The following is a 17,873-nucleotide window of genomic DNA, read 5'->3' as shown; positions in this document are numbered from 1 at the left end:
GATGCTTTGAATCTTATGCAGAAGATTTTCAGAACATCAAAGGTGTATTTGGATAGTTCTTCCACAACCAAAACAAATATCTTATTTCTTTTAAAATTTTGTTTAATTCAACCCTGTTGAACTGCTTAGCTAGACGGCAATTTACATTTTTGAGTACATTATGGCGGATGTCTGTTAAATTGCATCCTTGATACAGCCAGTTTTATGATCCAGCTTGTTGTTGTCAGATTAATATTGCAGCTGGATCTAGTCAGTTACTTGCAAATTCCAAATGATACTGTTACTTTATAAAATGAATTTTAAGCTGGGGTAAATAGATAAATCATGGTTACAGGATATTCAAATTATGCTACCATCTGATTTCTGTCTATTTTGTGTCTGTCTTGCTTTAGCAGAGAGCTCAACAGGATTGTGTATCTGCATTTTGTCATATAATGATAAACAACATCTTGGAGCATAGTAAATAATGTATTTTTCCAGTAAGTTTAAAAAGTAGGTTTAAGAATAGAAAAACATTTTAAATGCAAAAGACTTAGAAATGCTGTTTAAAATTTTCATCTGTCACATGTTTTTCAGTATGCAGGAAAATATTCCTGTTGGCTAATCCTATATCAGGAAAAATATATTTGTGCCTGAATTCTTACATTGCTTTGGGAGCAATGCTTTTTTTATTTGTTATTGACGCTTTGAAAGTTTGTTTTATGAATTTTGTGTCATATTGAGAGAGGTACCAAAAAATGGCTATTATTTCTTGGAGTTCTGTATTTATTTTCTGAATATAACATAGGCAGTGCTACTGTTTGTTAAGTAGTTGCTGTTTATTTCAAAGTAAAGCACTGTCAGCTGTGTCTGGAGTGGAAAGATAATGAGTTTTCCTCTATTTGCAGCTATATGCCAGCCAGGGTGCAAACATGGTGAATGCGTTGGGCCAAATAAGTGTAAGTGCCACCCAGGATACACTGGAAAAACTTGCAACCAAGGTAAGAAGGAATTTCTTCTTAAAGTCACGGAAGTATTGTTGATCTCTCTACCGACCCCCACGAATGCTGTGTGTCCCCCTGTGTTTATCGAGTAATGAACTCATATACCAGGTCTGCTACTGCTGGAGTAAGTCTGATATTTGGACAGATAATTGTAGGGAGATTGTCATCTGCAGTGGGATGACATGGGAAAAGCTGCTTTCATTCAGAAGAAATCAATGAGATTAATAGACAGAATGCAGTTACCTGCTCTCCTTAATCAGAAACAAATTATTTAAACCTTGTGGTCAGGATTGTTGTGTTTTATAAAGTCACAATTTTCGTGTTTGAGTAGTGAAAGAATATTAGTTTAATTAAAACCCTCATAATTCATACATTCTCATTTTAGTGTTTCTAATCCTGAACTAACTAGGTTGTATTAAACTAGTAAAGGGTTGCTGTAAAGAGGAAGTTTCTGTAACTGGATTATCAAGTTTTCACGTTTCATTGTTTGGGGTTTTTTTTCCCGAAAGTTATGTCCAAAGCGCGTAATAGTATAAAGCTCATAGAGTATAAACAATTAGAGAATTGTAATATGTGATTTTTAGACTTTGATGGCTAAGACGTGTTCACATACAAAGATACCTCAATTATATGTCTTTTGCAGTTGTCTCAGCCTATGGGAAAATTTGTGCATTTTCTGAGTGCTGAGAAAGTATGCTAGAAAAGTGTGATATTCAGAATGATTTTCTTGTTCAAGGATGTACCCTGATGTTGCTAAATCTCTTACAACATGTTGATTTTTAGACTGAGTAATTTTCTTTAAAAATAGATGCATACTTGTTTTCAGATTTACTAATACTTCCCGAACTGATGTGAAAATGTGTGTTGTGTTTTTCAGTTTTCTCAAAAGTTTCTGTTGTCTCTTATATTATCCTGTCTTTTTCTTCCCCCCCTTACTCTGGGCTGATGTTTTAAAGGATGTGTTATGATTTTATTACGTGTGTTTTAGTCAGTCCAAAGCTTTTTAAGATAACAGTGCAGTGAACTAATAGTTATATGTATGTGTAACAGTTTTTATTTGTAGTATATAGTTTAACAGTATTGAAAGAATGCTTTGTGGGTTGCTGGAGGCTTCAGTCTTCAGCTAAACTATTTACTTGCCACTAAATGCTAAGGAAGGAAAAAATGTGATGGGTTATCAAAGGAGGCACGTTGGGCAGTATTTATGAAATATTGTTGCATGGTGTTGGTGACAAAGCTGCCCTGGCAGAGGTAGATGAGGTTTCTGAGGTGCCAGCTGACTGCGGTGCCCCAAATGTGCACCAGTTCAGGTGGCTGCTGCTGCTCTACTACATGGTGACACCCTTGAGCTGTTCCTGGGGTCATGATTTGCGTTCTTGCCGTCTGCTGACTCAGTGTTTGGATGAGACTGGAAAGTGCACAGTGAATGCAGAGTCTGCTTTCGCTGGGAGGAGATTGAAATGGCACAGGATAAATGTGACCTAGGTTATTATGCCTTAGTGCAGCACTTCCCCTGTTCAGTCTGTGGCCCATTTTCTCAATTCTGTTCTAGAGTAGTAACAGAAGTAATAACATTGGCAGAGGAAATGTTGGAGTTCCCCGCAGAGATGGAAATCTTTCTAGGATGTGTGAATGTTTTTGGGCTGTAAAGCATGCTCATGTTCTTGGTGAAAGGCGTTCTTTGTGTACAAGCTCTGATAAACAGGCTTTACATCTCATCTGTTTGTGTGCCCCATGGATCAGGCTGTGTTCCTGGGACTGATCCAAGAGATCAGTGCAGCCTCACAGAAGAGCTGTTCAGCCCTGACTGTGTGATGATGCTGGATGCTTTTCCTTTTCCAGTGGCACTGCAGCTGCTGTGACAATCCATACCTCTCTTTAGATCACTCAGAAGTTAAGACTACCTGATACTTTTTAAATTGTGTTGTCTCATCATCAGTCAAGTTGCAGTGACTGCACAAGAGCTAACCACGTGTTCTCCCTACAGCATTCATACCTCCTGAATGGCTTTAGTGTTTCCCTTCCAGCTTTTTGATCCCAGCTTTACGGCTGTAAGCAGTGAAGAAACAAACAGAGCAACTTGAGAGAAAATACCCTCTGCCACCTCTCTTAATTTATAGTGATAATAACAGGACTCATACTTTCAAAATGTGTTCATCAGAAAATTGGTAGCTGCTCTTGAAGAAAATAGAAATAATATTCAGTAAGACAAATACAAACAGCTGTAATTTTTGCAAGCAATCTAAAGCACATACAGGTTAACTTTCTTTGGCTGGGAAAGGCCGCCTTTGTCCAAAAAGTCTAAGGCTGCCTTTATGTAACTTTCTATTCTTACTCTGTTCTAGGAAAATGATGTAAAGTTCACTGCTTGAAATCCTTGTCAGCACTTGATATATATGTATATTTATTAATTTATAAATGAAGTAATGCATCTTGCCATATTTTTATTATGCCCTCTCCCTATCCTGTGAAGATGTGCAGCTGTACACAAGTCCACTTGGTCAGAGCAGTGGAGCTCTCATATTCCACCCTCTGGATCATCATGCAAGAAATGTAGCAGCAAAGGGTGAGGTGGTTCTGTGTTTCAGGTGTTGTGCTCCTCCTTTGTTCACGGCTTCAAACGGGAGTGCAGTTTTTTGCAAAGGAGGTGGAGGCTGATAGACCCATCTATGGCTGGGTTGTGAAAGCTGAACCTGCGGTGTGCCCTTAGCATGCAGAGCAAATAATTGGTTGTATTTTGTTGGTGCTGCTGTGTGTATTCTGAAAAGTTTTGACTCTACCATACTCACAGTTGTCACTTGAATTTGTTTCTTCCCTCTGCTCTTCTTTCAGAGCCTGCCTTTTTTTCTTTTCCAAGTTCCTTTGTAAAGTGATAGTGATGGAAATTGTTTATCAGGTTAGATGAAGGCAAAACTGTGATTTAGATGAAGTTGGAAGTTGTAGAAAATGAGGGTTTAAAACCTTCTGAATTTGGCAGCTGTTGATTAATCAGACTAAGTGAGCAAAACTCTTCAGGGGATACAAATCTCTTACGAGGTTGACATGGTAGTGTGATTGCAATTGCTGGAAATGAAAGCTGATCTACTGTTTACAGTATGGTGATAACAGTTTAATTTTTGCACTTGGTTTCTGATCCTTGGCATCTATTTTGAGAGTTGGGTAAATGTAGTATTGAAAATTTAACTTCAGTGTTGCCTGATCCAAGTTAGGTGATAGGCAAAAAAAGGCAGAAAAAAGTCTTGAGTGCTGAAGTCTGCAGAAGCTAAATAAAAGAAAATAGCAGAGTGTATTGAATCTGCCTGGAAATAAGTGGCCCGTTGTTGGATGTGCGCTGAAGTTAGTCAGCAGTCAAAGGAGTCACATCCGGGTTTGCCAGCATAACGCTCTTGTCCTTTCCTTGCCCTCACGTTTCATTTCTTTAGACATAAAATACTTGTGCTCAGCAGCTTGTGTTTGTTACAAACCTGCTTTCCATAGTGGCCGAAACAGTCAGTCTGCTTTTATGTATTTTACTGCCTTGTGTTACCTTGAAATCAAGAATGCTGGTTTTGCATTGGCTGTGCAGTTGTAGGCAGTGTGGGAAATTAAAAGACTGAACAATGAAATTGTCAAATGCAGGACAATGGGTGGTTATTCCCACAAAGAAATTAAAGGGATTTGTTAAATTTATTATTTATTATTTAATTTATTTATTAAATTCATCATTTATTTATTTATTTTTTAATTATTTATTTTTTTTCATAGTATGTTACTATTAGCTGTCTATTTATCCATACCAGAGCTTTTATTTCTGTACTATGAATACTTAGTATCAAGTGGTGGTGTAGAATTTGGAGTCCTATAGAAAGATCCAGTATTTTAAGGCTCATAATGTAATCTATTCTCTATGCAGGGTGATATACTGAGAACAGTCGTAAATTCTTATTTTCAGCTTTGAGTCTGTGGTCATAACTCTGGAACTAAGTGCGCAGCAGTTCTTAAGTCGTCAGGAGTATCTAAACTTAGGAGCTGAAGTGCAGTGGAATTTAAACGCTAGAACTTAACACAAGGCACTGCTAAAATCCTGCCCTGTCAACTTAATTTCAGTGTTACTTTTCCTTATTCTGTCCCTACTCCTAGTTAAGTATTTTATTCTTAGCTTTGTTATGCCTTTATTTTGTAAAGGGATGCTTTTTGTAGAGAAGAGGAAAAATACAGATATTTTAGATTAGGAGAACTTTTTTTTTCCTCTTTCTTCAAAATGATGGTTGTCAGTGAACCTCAGTATATTCAATACTACGGGTTCCATGGGGGTACATTTATGAATTGAAATCAAATGCCGGCAGAGTGTTTGAATGTAACAATGACTTTTAACAGACACATTGCATGTGTAATAAATATGTTAATACAGCTATAATGTCTGTCAGGAACTGCCTACTTGTGGTATGTTTTACAGAAAAAAAAGAAAAGCCAACAACTTTTTTTTTTTTTTTTGTGCTGCCAAAAGAAGTTTGCCTTTCAAAACATGAACTTTCATCTGCTTATTATTGGAGATTTTTATGTAAAGTTCTTTTCACACAAAGGTTTCCACAATGAAAACTTGTCCTTGCCCTCTAGCATAATCATCTGCTACATTTCCATTTGGCCTAGGCATATACCTGTAGTTGCAACTCCGAGCAAAAGATCCTGCTTTCACAGGAAAAAATGTACTGTCTTCTACAGCTGTTTCTCTCAAACCTGGCAGGTACTTTCTTGTGAGTTTGGCATTGGTGCCTGCTGTGAGAAATATATTCTCCTTGCAACTGCTGAAACTTTTTCCAGCTCCCAAAGAGTGAGAGCTGAAAAGGGGTGCTGTCTCTGAAGTTCATGATCCTCAAGAAGACTGCAGAGGTGGTCATCACTCCTTCTTTATCATGCACAGGTCCAGCCCTTATTTTGGCAATCTTTCCTCACTGAAGTCCTGCTTAGGCTCACCTGATCTTCCTCACCACTTGAGGAGAAAATACTGCCCTTCAGGTTTCCTGGAAACATCTTGTTCAGCTTTACACGGGAAGAAATGGAAAATTACATCCCTTACCACTACCGTCTTGCAGAAGAGGGGAGCAGGAAGTATTCTTGTCCTTAAACATGCTGTTCTTGCAGAGACCTTGGAAAATGAAGTAAGGGGAAGGGTTCTGGGGTGGGCCATGTCTGCATGACGCTCCTTGACCCAATGAAGGTGGAAACAGAGTAGGTCAGAAGACAGCAAGTTTTATGGTACACATAAACACTGCTGGGAGCTCTCAGGAACAGCAGTGACATAACAGGCAACATCCTCTCAGCTGAATTTGGATTACACCAGTGACTTGTAGTGTGATACATGTGTTTTTCCCTTGATGGCTCTGCATTTTACCAGTCAAAATGAAAGGGAATATATTTCTCAGTTTTAGAATGCCATTTAAAAATATTTTGCCTGAAGCGGGTATGGTGAAGAATTTACTCTCAAAAACTAAGGGATTACAGAGTTTCAGGACAAATTTAAAACCCAGACATTAAGAACTTGTAAAATTCCAGGTGTGATTGTCTAGAATCAATGTTTTCTCTAACTTCACCTCTGCAGTGAATGTAGCTTTTCTCACTCCATTTGCTACATAGACCCCGTTAAGTTTTCTGCTTCACTTCTGAAAAGCAGTCGATGAATTACTGACTTCATTGTAACTGGAGATGTATTTATCTTTCTGGTTCAGCATCTTAACCCTGAGCCTTTGCCTCTAGTGCACAGGAGGCATCTGTCACCTCCTCAGCTGGCATTTTATGATGTGGCTACTGTGTGTGTGTATCTACGAGACACACCCACACAGTAATGCGAGCCTCAAGGCTTACTTTTCTGCTACGTGGATTGAGTGACACTTGATAAGATAGTGCTTAGTACTGGGGGATGGCTCTTTGAAAACTTCTGGAAAAATGGCAATTCTCTGTCTGCAAAAGACCTCCAGACAGCATGGTGCAGTATTAAAGATGATGGTTGATAATTCTTTTTTAAAGTTCTTCCTGGCTGGATTTGTGAATAGATTTATTATTTTCATCTTTGTTGTCATCTCTGTTCATTGCTGTACAAATAACTACCAGCAATAATAAGTAACAAATTATTCTGGTTTAGTCAAAATCACCATGTATTCTTGGAAGAGAATTCTGAAGGAAATCATCTTGTTTGAAGTTCTGTTTACTAATATGGAAATTGTAGGCTGAGTATTTTCAGTTCAAACCATGAATTCTCTATTAAATTGTAAATCTGAAATGCTAGCCCTCATGGATAGTCCTTGACAAATATAGTTGATGTCAGATACTTTCTTTAGTATTTTCTAGATGATAAGGAATAAATTTTCTCTGTGAGATTGTTTAAAGTAAGTTGGCATCAGCTTTCCTATGTTCCTCTGCCACTAATTTTGAAGCACGATAGTGAATTACTGAATTGCTATCAGAATCACTGATAGTGATTCCAGAGTGATGTTTGCTTTCTCTCTCCTCCTCCTCCTTCCAAGTGCTGCCTGGTCCTTGACATAGCATCTACATGAATAGTGGCAAGATGTGGGCAGCCTGAGCTTGTGTGTGGCCTAATGAAACAGTCGGCGCTTCATCTAATGCTAATATTGTCATTTTTGAAAAGATATCTGTGAAACCAAGCCAAATAAGCTGCTTGGCTGGAGAGATGAACGGCACTTTGTGCAGGATGTTTTGGATGCTTGCGATCAGCTGAGCTGCATATAAAAAGCTAATTGCCGTATTTTTCCTTCCTTCTCCAGCAGCTTGAACTGGTGGCTTTGCCATGCATGCCTTGTGTGTTTTCTTTTCCCACCCTCTTCCCTTGTGCCCTTCATTTCAGATCTGAATGAGTGTGGACTAAAGCCGCGGCCGTGCAAACACCGGTGTATGAATACCTACGGCAGCTACAAGTGCTACTGTCTGAACGGCTACATGCTTATGCCAGATGGAACGTGCTCAAGTACGGCCAGCCTTGGTGCTTGCTCTTTTCCAGCTTCTCAAAATCCCTGCTCGAGTTTCCCCGGAAAACTTCTGTGAAATGAAGATGAGTCCTGAAGTAAAAGATTAATCTTGTTGGAAATTAGGCAGCTGCGCAAGATGAGCTCCTTTTTTTCTAGTTAAATTAGGCTGAGAAAAAAAAGAGCAATTGTTCTGATTTTATTAGTTTTATTGCAAGTTTCCCCCAAAGCATTCTTCAGTGCTGTAAATCACTGTTAATTGGCCTTGGAGGACAAGTGCTTGCAGTTTTCATTGCAGCAAGACACCAGCATTTCTGCTGCCTTATGGCCTTACGAATGTAAAATCTTTCACGCTGCAGATGTTTGTTGTTTGACTGGTATAAAAATTGTACTGCCATCTCTCTGGAGATCAGGTTCCTACTTGTTCCCATAAAAATAGTTACTTTGAATATCTGGACAGAGGGAAGGGGAGAGAAATTACCTTCAATTAGAGATACCCCATTTTTAAAATGGCAGTACTGTCCAGGACAGTCTGTAGTACGTATTAGGCTTTATATTCTGAGGACTGCATTCAATAACAAAATTTACAATTGTACAAAAGTACAATTGTGGTGGTTTTCTCTTTTTTTAAAATTTTCTTAGAGATGTAGTTTGTGGAATAAAAAATGTTACTGGCGGATGTATTTCCTCTTTGAAGGCTACCTGTGAAACTCAACAAGCATTTTCCCACTTTCATCGTAAATATGTGATGTCGTAATACTCCAAAGCATTCAGTCATTTTCTAGTACTGATCACAGTCTTGATCTAAATATATTCAATTGTTTTTCTCCAGATGCCCTTTCTTGCCTGATGGCAAACTGTCAGTATGGCTGTGACGTGCTGAAAGGGGAGGTGCGCTGCCGCTGTCCTTCTCCAGGGCTGCAGCTTGGGCCTGATGGCAGGACTTGTGTAGGTAGGTGATCAAATGTAGATTTAATTTTAATTTTTTTTTCTCCAGGATGCTTTTATCTGTACACAGAATGCAGTGCAAGAGAGTTTATCAGTTGTACTTAGAATGCACAGAACAGGCAGTTTGAAGTTGTTAATAATGAGAATAGTAATACGGCTGTTGCTCAGGTGCCCTTGTGTCAGAGGTCACCAGTGTTTTCCTCCAGTCCTGCAAGTTTCATTGTCCGCCTAAAGCCCATACAGACTCCTTGGTATCCAAGCCCTTGGCCCTTGCCACTCCTGCTATGGCGTCATTTTAAACTATTGCTAACTCCAAAATAACCTGCCTGCCTAAAAAAAGGAATCAGGAGATCACCTTTCCCTCATACCCAACAAGGTGGTGCCTAGCTCAGTGGGTGGAGGGTTAATTTGTAAAAATCATTGTAGTGGGGCAAGGTGAAGGTCTGTGCGTGTTCCCAGTATTAGTGGAATTGAATGTGCTGTCTTTCTTCCAAACTGTGAAAACTCCAGATTAAAATAAACACAGAAACTTAAGAGTGTATAAAAGTGAAATGTTTTGTTCCCACGTTTGTGAACATGGAAAAGGTGCTTATGGTTAATCAGACTCTACTGTGGTCTGAAGAACATGTGAAATCATATGATTTCATCAGTCATTAACTATACATCCTGAGTGGGATATGATGGTCCAGTGATTTTATTATTTATATTCTATGAAATGTTACGATTCTATAACCAGTAACACTGAAAAAATGTAAGAAAATGGGGATGTCTTAATCATCCCTTTGGGTATCTTGGGTATCTGTCCACAGGATAGGTGGTTCTCCAGGTGCCTTGACCCATGCTGATCAAGAATTTGCTGGCAGAGGAAGGGACAGACTCTAGATCTTCTGATGAAAAGAGCAGGCTCCACACCCAAGTCAGAGGCTTTCTAAAGTACAAGATTGGCACCTTTTTGTATGGAAGAAAATGGAAAGAACAGGAGAAAAAACCCTACCATTGTTACATGCTAAAGGGATTAAGCTGTGATAAATCCCATTCTGGATACTATGGCAGAGAGATCTTTGAAAAATACTTGTGCCATACCATAGTGAGCTGAGTGATTTTAAATACAACTTTAAGAAAGGTACACCAACTAAAGAAATGTCCTAGAAAAAATGCTTGCAGCATTCTCTTTGTGTGCATTTTTCTATTCAGGAAAGCTTCATACTTTCAAATAAACATACTATTATATATATTATATATATTTCATAATAAACATACTATTCATACTTTGAAATAAACAAAGTGTACTTTAATTCCAAAGACTAACACTCAAATCAGTCCTGTGAAGCTCTTTGTGTTCTTCAGTGCAGTTTTCTAAAAAACACTTTTTTTTCCCCAGAAAGGCAAAGAACTGTGTACCTACATTTTAGTTGGGTATGCATCATTCCAAATGACCTCATAACCTATTTCTAAAATTTCCACAAGAATTTCAGAGCAGCCTTGTACAATACAGAGAAAATAGTTACAGCAAGAGATGTCTGTTCTTCCCACATTGTAACACACTGTTCTCCCCTTTTTTGGTAAGAAGTGATTGTGACATGCACCCTTTCTGTGTTATTTCACTATCAAGTTTGAGTTGCAGTAAATACCTCAAAGAATTGAAGCTACTTGGGTCTAGGGCTCTGCTTTTTCCTCATGTTTGTACAAGCTTGTCACTGTTGGGGAAGTTGTTTGTTCCAGCAAGGGTCTGGATAATGCTGCAGTACAAATAGAAGGTGGTGGTAAGAAAATTGAAGTGTGTGTTGGCTACAGCTCATGAAATCCTTGTTTGAGGAGAGTTTAGGAGACAGCTGGGAATGCAATGCGTATTTTTAGCACAGGTGGAAATTCCTCTGGGCATTATTCTATTCTTAGTTTAACACTTGCTGACCATTCTCTTGTTTAAAATGTTCCTTTCAGACAATCAGTGAAGGGCCGCCAATTTGACTATAAACGTAAATCATATAAACTAGATAACAATGGAGGGAAAAAATAATTCAGCAAGGTATTCAGTGAAAATGTGGATTAGATAGCTAATTATTGATTAATGACTCTTGAATCAATAAATCAATCAGTCTTGCCAGGTTTTTATATTGGGATTTTCATTTAATGAAATGAGCCATATACACATTTCAGCTACAAATGTTCTGAAATTATTTGAGGGCTGAAAATAATGATTTTTCACTAAAAAATCAATTCTTTCCTTTTTGTGTGTGTGTTTAGAAAATTGAAAATACAGCCTTGTAAACTTAAAAATCGCGCAATTTTGAAATTAGTCTCATAGTTATTTTGTGCTTGAGTTGGTAATATGGTCATATTTGCAGCAAGAGAGAGAAGCAATTCGGCTTCTCTGGTGCACACTGACCATCACACTGCCTCATGTGCCGTTGGAGCAGCTCTCTGGAGCTGAGGTGAGACTCCAAATTACCCCTCCATGCCCTGCTTTTCATAGGAAGCAGGTTTGAACCACAGCATGTTGCAGCAGGCAAAGGGAAATAGCTCTACAGCTTTTGGTCCAGGTATGGATTGACTTGAAAGAAGCCACAGTCACAGTACTGTTTGAGAGCTGCAGGAAACTAATCACTTGCCTATCATCTTGTGGCTATTGATCAAAAAGTGGATTTCCCCTCAGCAATGAGCATCCACGCACCTCTCATTATATGCAAGTGGAAGGCTGTTACATTTTTTCCATATTTTTGCAGCAGTTTTGAACAGTGTATTGATAAACAGTTCTGCCCTGTATCTCTAGGACATAAAACTGCCTACCACTACACTGCTGCCATAATTTAACATAATTTTTGCTTTATGTGAATTTGCAGAAATGTGCATTAATATGAATATGTACAGAGGAAAAAGCAGGACATGCTACATTAGTTTTTTAAAGGTGATAATCCATGCCATGATGAAGTATATTCAGTAGCTAATCTTGTTCTTACGGAACTACTTGTTGAAGCTGTTTTTTAAAGATGAAAAAACCCAACCAAAATCAACGAAGAACACAACTAACTCTTAGTAATCAAGAGTCTTAAACGTGCAGCCTTGAAATAATATTTTAATAATGGGTAGAAAATTGTGACTTGTTGATTAAATTATAATAAAAAACATGGTAGAGTTTGTAAAACTTAGTAGCACATTAAAAGCCTAAAATGTTAACAATAAATTCAAATCAAAAGACAGATTTATAGGAAGATTCAGGCATGTGGAGAGCTGCCCAGTATTGGCCTTGTTTTCTTTCTCATTGAGGCCTTTACTGCACCATTCCAGTAATGCTCTTGATGGAGAGAGAGCAGTCAGGCGGGCCAGGAGTGTGGGAGCTCAGAGGTTCAATCCCTGCTGTCCTCACTAATTCTTCGTGCAGAGTGGGACAGTGCCAGCAGGAGCTACTGGGGCAACCCATCTGGCCAGTAATTCATGGCTTTAAGTCACTTCTTTTGGCTGTGGGAACACAGCTTGGAGAGAGGCTGAAGCTCCATCCCCCCCACCTCAGGTAGCTGCCCTAACTAACCAGCAGCTTTATGGTAACATTTTTATGTGCAGTGGAAGAGACTCTCCCTTGTTCAGGCCTCTTTCACAAGAGCAGCAGCGCATCAATCACTTGGCTTTGTTTTGCACTCTTGACATCGGCAGCTGAAGTGCTCCTTTTGGGAAAAGAACTGTGTGGAGAGCGAAATCTTGCTTTCCCATAGATCAAGAGCCTGATAGAGCTGCAGAGCAAAGGCTTGAACTGTGCCCTGTAGATAACCAGCAAACACGAGGAGCTGCGTGCGTCAGAAGCAGCCGTGCATGGCAGGTCTCTACCTCAGTGAAGAACTAGTGTTTGAACACTCAGCAGCCTCAGCTCGGTGTCCAAGGGCTACAGAGTGACTGGTAAAGCAAGCAGCTTTTGTGTGTCAGCCTGACCTCGTCTGAGAGTTTCCCAGGCAGGGAGAGCAGCAGTGGGTGAGCATCAGCTGCTCCCTGGGCATCTGCCTGTGACCCAGAGCTGAACTAGGGGGCACAGCCAGAAGAAGTGCTCACTGACTGACCAAGGGCCCTTATGAAAAGTACTTCGGCTATTTTTAGCTTTCCATTATGTGAAATCGGTTTCATTTAGGCAGCATACATTGTATTTTAAGTGTTATTAAGAATAATACAGTTCCTTTGTTTCCACAGATATTGATGAATGTGCTACCGGGAGGGTTCTCTGCCCACGCTTTAGGTACTGCGTCAATACTTTCGGGAGCTACATTTGCAGGTGTCATAAAGGCTTTGATCTGATGTACATCGGAGGCAAATACCAATGCCATGGTAATAGCAGGATATTTCTCACATGCATGTAATAGAGCTGTGTATTTGAAAATTAAATTAATGGCTCAAAGAGGAGTGTTTCTTTATTATGGCTGAAATGTGTAGCAGGTTGTTTCACATTGCTTCAGTATTTTAAGAATAATAGAAATAGACTGTGAAAGAGAAGGGACATATATGGCCCACATTCTTGTAACTGGTTCTTGTGTGGAAGCTTGTGGGGAGAACAGAGCTGATGACCCCAGGAATTCCTTTCCGAAGCTGTTTTTTCTGCAGGGTTCACTGTACTGACAGTTGTAGGCTTGGAGCAGTGTCTGAGCTGTAACACGGTTGTGCTCCATAGCATGTCCCAAGATCCAAGATAAGAAAATGTGCACACCCTAGCTCCTCCCAACCCAGACTGCCCAACTTTCCTTCCCCTGAAGACAGGTGGGGAAGAGGCAGGAGTTGGGAAATAACCTGCTTTTGTCTGGACATGAGGTTGGAATGCAGCTGGTGTATGCCCTTCAACAAAGATATTCCCAGGTCTCTCTGCCTTAGTTTCACGGGGTCTCAAATGGTTATGATTCTTTCAGTGAGAAAAAGATCATGAGGAGATAATGAGGCATTGCTTTATGTTTGCTTAAGTATTTTTTTCAGAGAGATTTGTGTTCAGAGTACTGGAATTTGGAGATTTTTGCTTGCAGCACTGACAATGAGTGTGAATATACCATATGAAATGTTTCCAGCAGTTTCTACTTCATGTAGAAACATCTATACAGATGTATAATATACAAAGAATTTTATGAAGAAAAACCAGTTTAATATCTGTGATTAAGAACATGCATATTCCTACGCTCTGTTTGTTTTTTTTTCTTATTCTATCACCTGTGAGAAGTGGTTGTTAAAATTCTGATCTTAATGATCTCAGCTGCAACCTACCTAAGGCATATCTGAAGCTGATGCTAAGGTAAAAGCTGAACAATACCAAAGTTTCCCAATAAGTCCCTATTTCCCCTAACGTTTGCATCACGACATTGATTTGTGACTGTCTGTATTCCTTTTCCCACTGGGAAAAGCTTTATTATTTTTTTTTAATAATCAAAATTGTAATAATGTTTTGGGTTTTTTGCAGGGATAAGCAGAAAGTCAGGTTTTTTTGAAGCAAATGATTTTTTAATGTAAATTTTCTGTTGCAGATATAGATGAATGTTCCCTTGGCCACCATCAGTGTGGTAGTTTTTCACACTGCTACAACACTCAAGGATCCTACAAATGCAAATGTAAAGAAGGGTACAGAGACAATGGAACAAACTGCATACGTATGTAACGTTCCTTTTAAAATAGAGATTATGAAAGCTTTTGTGTCCCATTTTGTAAACGTTAAGGTACAGCACTATAAGGCTGAGTTTCTCTTAATTATTTTTAATACTAAATAAGGGACCAAGGAATGTAGTTGGTGTTTTCTAGGTCTTAGCATGCCTTGGTAAAAATATCTTTCCCTGAGACATTTTCATAATTAGAAAGAAATTCACCTCTCCCTATTCACAGCTTGATTCTAGAGATTGTTTCAGGATGAGAACAACTGAGTAAGCAGGGTAGGTCTGATCAAACAGTGCGTATTACTCATACCCTGTTGTTATGTACACTCCACAACTGGCCCATTTCAGCAGCTCACCCCCATCCACTCCCTGCTGCTTCCCAGATGTGAGAAGAGCCAGGAGGGAGCATTTCTTTGGAAGGATTTGCTGTTGGAAAATTCCCTTGGCCACCCCTCTCTTGGGAGAAGCAGCCACCCTCTTGGTACAGAATAAGGTGTTGGAACTCTCCCGTATTGGACATCCCACAGGATTGTGCAGCTCTGTGACATCTGCTGGATCTTTTTGATCCAGCATTCCTTTGTGGAATCTGGTCTTTGCTGACTCACTGATCTCTTTAAAGAGCAGCACCATTTTTTCCCTTTGGCTGTAGCTGTCACGGTAAAGAGTGTTTTATCACATCCTGAGTTCTTGCAACTATACGTGGGCACATTTCATGTGTGTTAGTGGGACATAGTCCTAAAGGGTGTTTTATATTTTAATATACTCTACATGTCAAAACTGCAGGGTATTCAAAGGGTTAGTAATAAAAAGTGGCCAGAGGGAAAACCTTTTTACCTGCTATCATCAAACAATTTACTGATTAGCAAACAGTAGTTCTTAATTTTAACTGTGTGTTATACTTAAAAGACTTGTAAAGAAAATATGTGACTGGAGCTCTTACTGAGCCTTTTAAGATCTCCAGTGAGATATAAAAGGCTTTTTAACCAATAGAAAACAACAAAACATATTCTTGTGTTCCATGTCTTCAGAAACTCTCCTTGTGAAACTAAGTTAAAAGTTGTTGTCCTTCCTTCATGAGACAATGGAGGAGATGTTACTGCAGGCACTGTCAATGGGGTGAAAGTGGTGCTCAGTCCAGCACCTCATTTTTGTGAAGGCTGAAAAATGTCAATTACTTAGCTTCCTGGTGTTTAGCAAAGGGATGGATCTAAATGAAGGCTGGCTTGGTTCAGTCTCTAAAATGATTACTGCTTATTGACAAGGAGAAATGTTTAGAAGGAAAGGTCTGCAAGAAGTTTCCTAAGCCAAAGGTATCTGCCCATCTGTGATCAAAATGGTTGTAACATCTAAACTAAACTTGCTTCCACTCCTGATTATGCACTTGTCCAGTTTAGAGGGCTGTTTAACCCATGGCTTCCTGCCCATGCTTTTTTGTGAGTTTTGCCAACTCGGAAAGACTTGATGCTTTAGAGGAGGTGGGATGGAAGTGTCTTGACCTTCAGTCATTCTAAATTATCTCTGAACTGCTGCACTGCCAAGTACGACCTAAAGGGATGTGATAATTTAGCAGTGCTGATGCTGAAGTATGTTTCTAACTAATGGAAACCTTCAGAGGAAGAAAAATTACTCTAAGTCTATGTCATAATGAAATAGATTGTTAAGTTTCTGGAGTGAGAGGCTGAGATGTCCATTTTGGTCCCATTTTGATTCTCTTTGCAGAATTCTCTTATTCCTATTGTTATGATTGAACCACCTGGTCCATATCACATATTCAAGGCCAATTGCACTCTCCCTGAGGGAGGCAGTGGTAGAGTGAGTAGGATCGTTGATGCTGAAGGCACAACTCCTCAGACCACTGCATGTACCTGGTTTTGTTACAGAAAAGCCAATGACCAGGCCAATGGCTTGGCCAACAGCTGGGCCAACAACTCATCCAACACGTGTGCCAGCCACTCGTCCTGTGCCAACCACTCATCCTACGCCTGTGCCAACTCAGCCTGCACCCAGAACAACAACTCGACTGACACCCAGGCCAACCACAAGATACCTCCCAGTGACGAGGCCGGTCACACCACCAGATATGAAGCCTCCACCTCCAACAACGCCTCAGCCTACAACGGTAAGACCTACACTACCACCAAAAACAACTCCTCTGGTAACAACTGAAGAGCCATCACATGTTCCCATTGAAACTACATCTTCCCAAGGAGTTATAGATGACAACAGGATCCAGCCAGATCCTCAGAAACCCCGAGGAGATGTGTTCAGTAAGTAATATTCCATATGCCTTTGTTTATCAAAGCTGTAGGTGACAGCATGTGCTACACTGTTTGGGTTTTTTGGAACACTATACCATTGAGAACAGAGAAATGAAACTGAAAAAGGTTACATGGTAAAGCTGCACAAGTAGTTGATTTTATTACCTAACAGAAGTTTGGGATGGAAGTTCTGAATCAATTAATCAATAAAGTTCTATTTTTTCCCCTGAAATTACTGAGTATATTGTCCTGTAGATGTACTTAATTATGCTTTTAGATGAAGGTTTTAAGAACATGAAAGACGTTTTATTGAAAAGTATTGAAGTGCAACATAACTCCTAAAGTAGTCAATGGATTTAAATTTTGAGAGCTGAGAGTCCCTCCTAAACAAAGTATTACCATAGCTTTAAGAATGGTAAAAAAAATGGGATCATGCCTGATTACCTGAAGACTTCTATACGACCTATTTTGTATGGGTTCAAATAGTCTCAGATGTTCATGACTAAACAATGGGGAAAATGCATAAAAATAGCATAGAGGGTAATTTTATGGACTGTGTCTGTGGAAGGGGATACATGAAAAGCTGAAGATAGTAAAGATTCTCATAGCATGAACACATGTAACTTTAACTTTCAGATTCCTCTGAAATCTACAGCACCATTGTGCCAGCTTTAGTGCATACCACAGGAGACATTACTGGCACTTACAGAGCTATGCGTATCTGCCAAGAAATACTCAACACCCGATTTCATCTCTAGTTCTGCGGCTAATTTTAGAGACAGGGAGGGTATGTTGGATCAGCTCTTCAGCTTGTACAATAAAACTGGTGAAGCAGTGTAATAGGAGGAAAAGTTTGCTGTCTCAGAGCAGGTGCACAAGCAATGTGGGAGTTTTTCTCTGGTTGCTTTGGCATCTATGTGGTAATCTCTTGGGCTTTGTTGTTCTAGGTCATTACTCTGTGCAATATTGTGTTCATTGTAAAAGAGTTCTTCCCGTGACATTTTATCTGTTATAGACAGAAAATAGAGAGTGAAGCTGACAAAAAATTAGAAGACAAATCCTGGTACTGCTTAGTAGAGTGTACTTTTGGCTTCATATTCAGTTAAAAATACAGAGATA

The 17,873-nt window shown here is 39.4% G+C and overlaps 1 protein-coding gene across 4 annotated transcripts in view; it reads left to right on the top strand.

The window, feature by feature from the left end:
* Positions 1–17,873, top strand: part of NPNT (nephronectin) — a 48,992-nt gene that overhangs the window by 16,351 nt on the left and 14,768 nt on the right. For 2 of the 4 annotated variants that reach the window (XM_066186278.1, XM_066186276.1), the window contains 6 exons: positions 888–980; positions 7,825–7,944; positions 8,775–8,894; positions 13,064–13,198; positions 14,374–14,496; positions 16,377–16,763. In XM_066186278.1, coding sequence (XP_066042375.1) covers positions 888–980; positions 7,825–7,944; positions 8,775–8,894; positions 13,064–13,198; positions 14,374–14,496; positions 16,377–16,763 — 978 coding nt within the window. Of the gene's footprint in view, positions 1–887; positions 981–7,824; positions 7,960–8,774; positions 8,895–13,063; positions 13,199–14,373; positions 14,497–16,376; positions 16,764–17,873 lie in introns of all 4 variants that reach the window. The other 2 variants (XM_066186277.1, XM_066186275.1) reach the window with 1 other exon arrangement.

The sequence above is a fragment of the Chamaea fasciata genome, unplaced genomic scaffold, assembly GCF_029207755.1.
Source record: "Chamaea fasciata isolate MVZ Bird 193981 ecotype frontalis unplaced genomic scaffold, bChaFas1.0.hap1 SCAF_6, whole genome shotgun sequence".
NCBI classification, from domain to species: Eukaryota; Metazoa; Chordata; class Aves; order Passeriformes; family Sylviidae; genus Chamaea; species Chamaea fasciata.
Note: the sequence above shows the minus strand (reverse complement) of the source record. Positions and strands in the feature narration are given on the sequence as shown.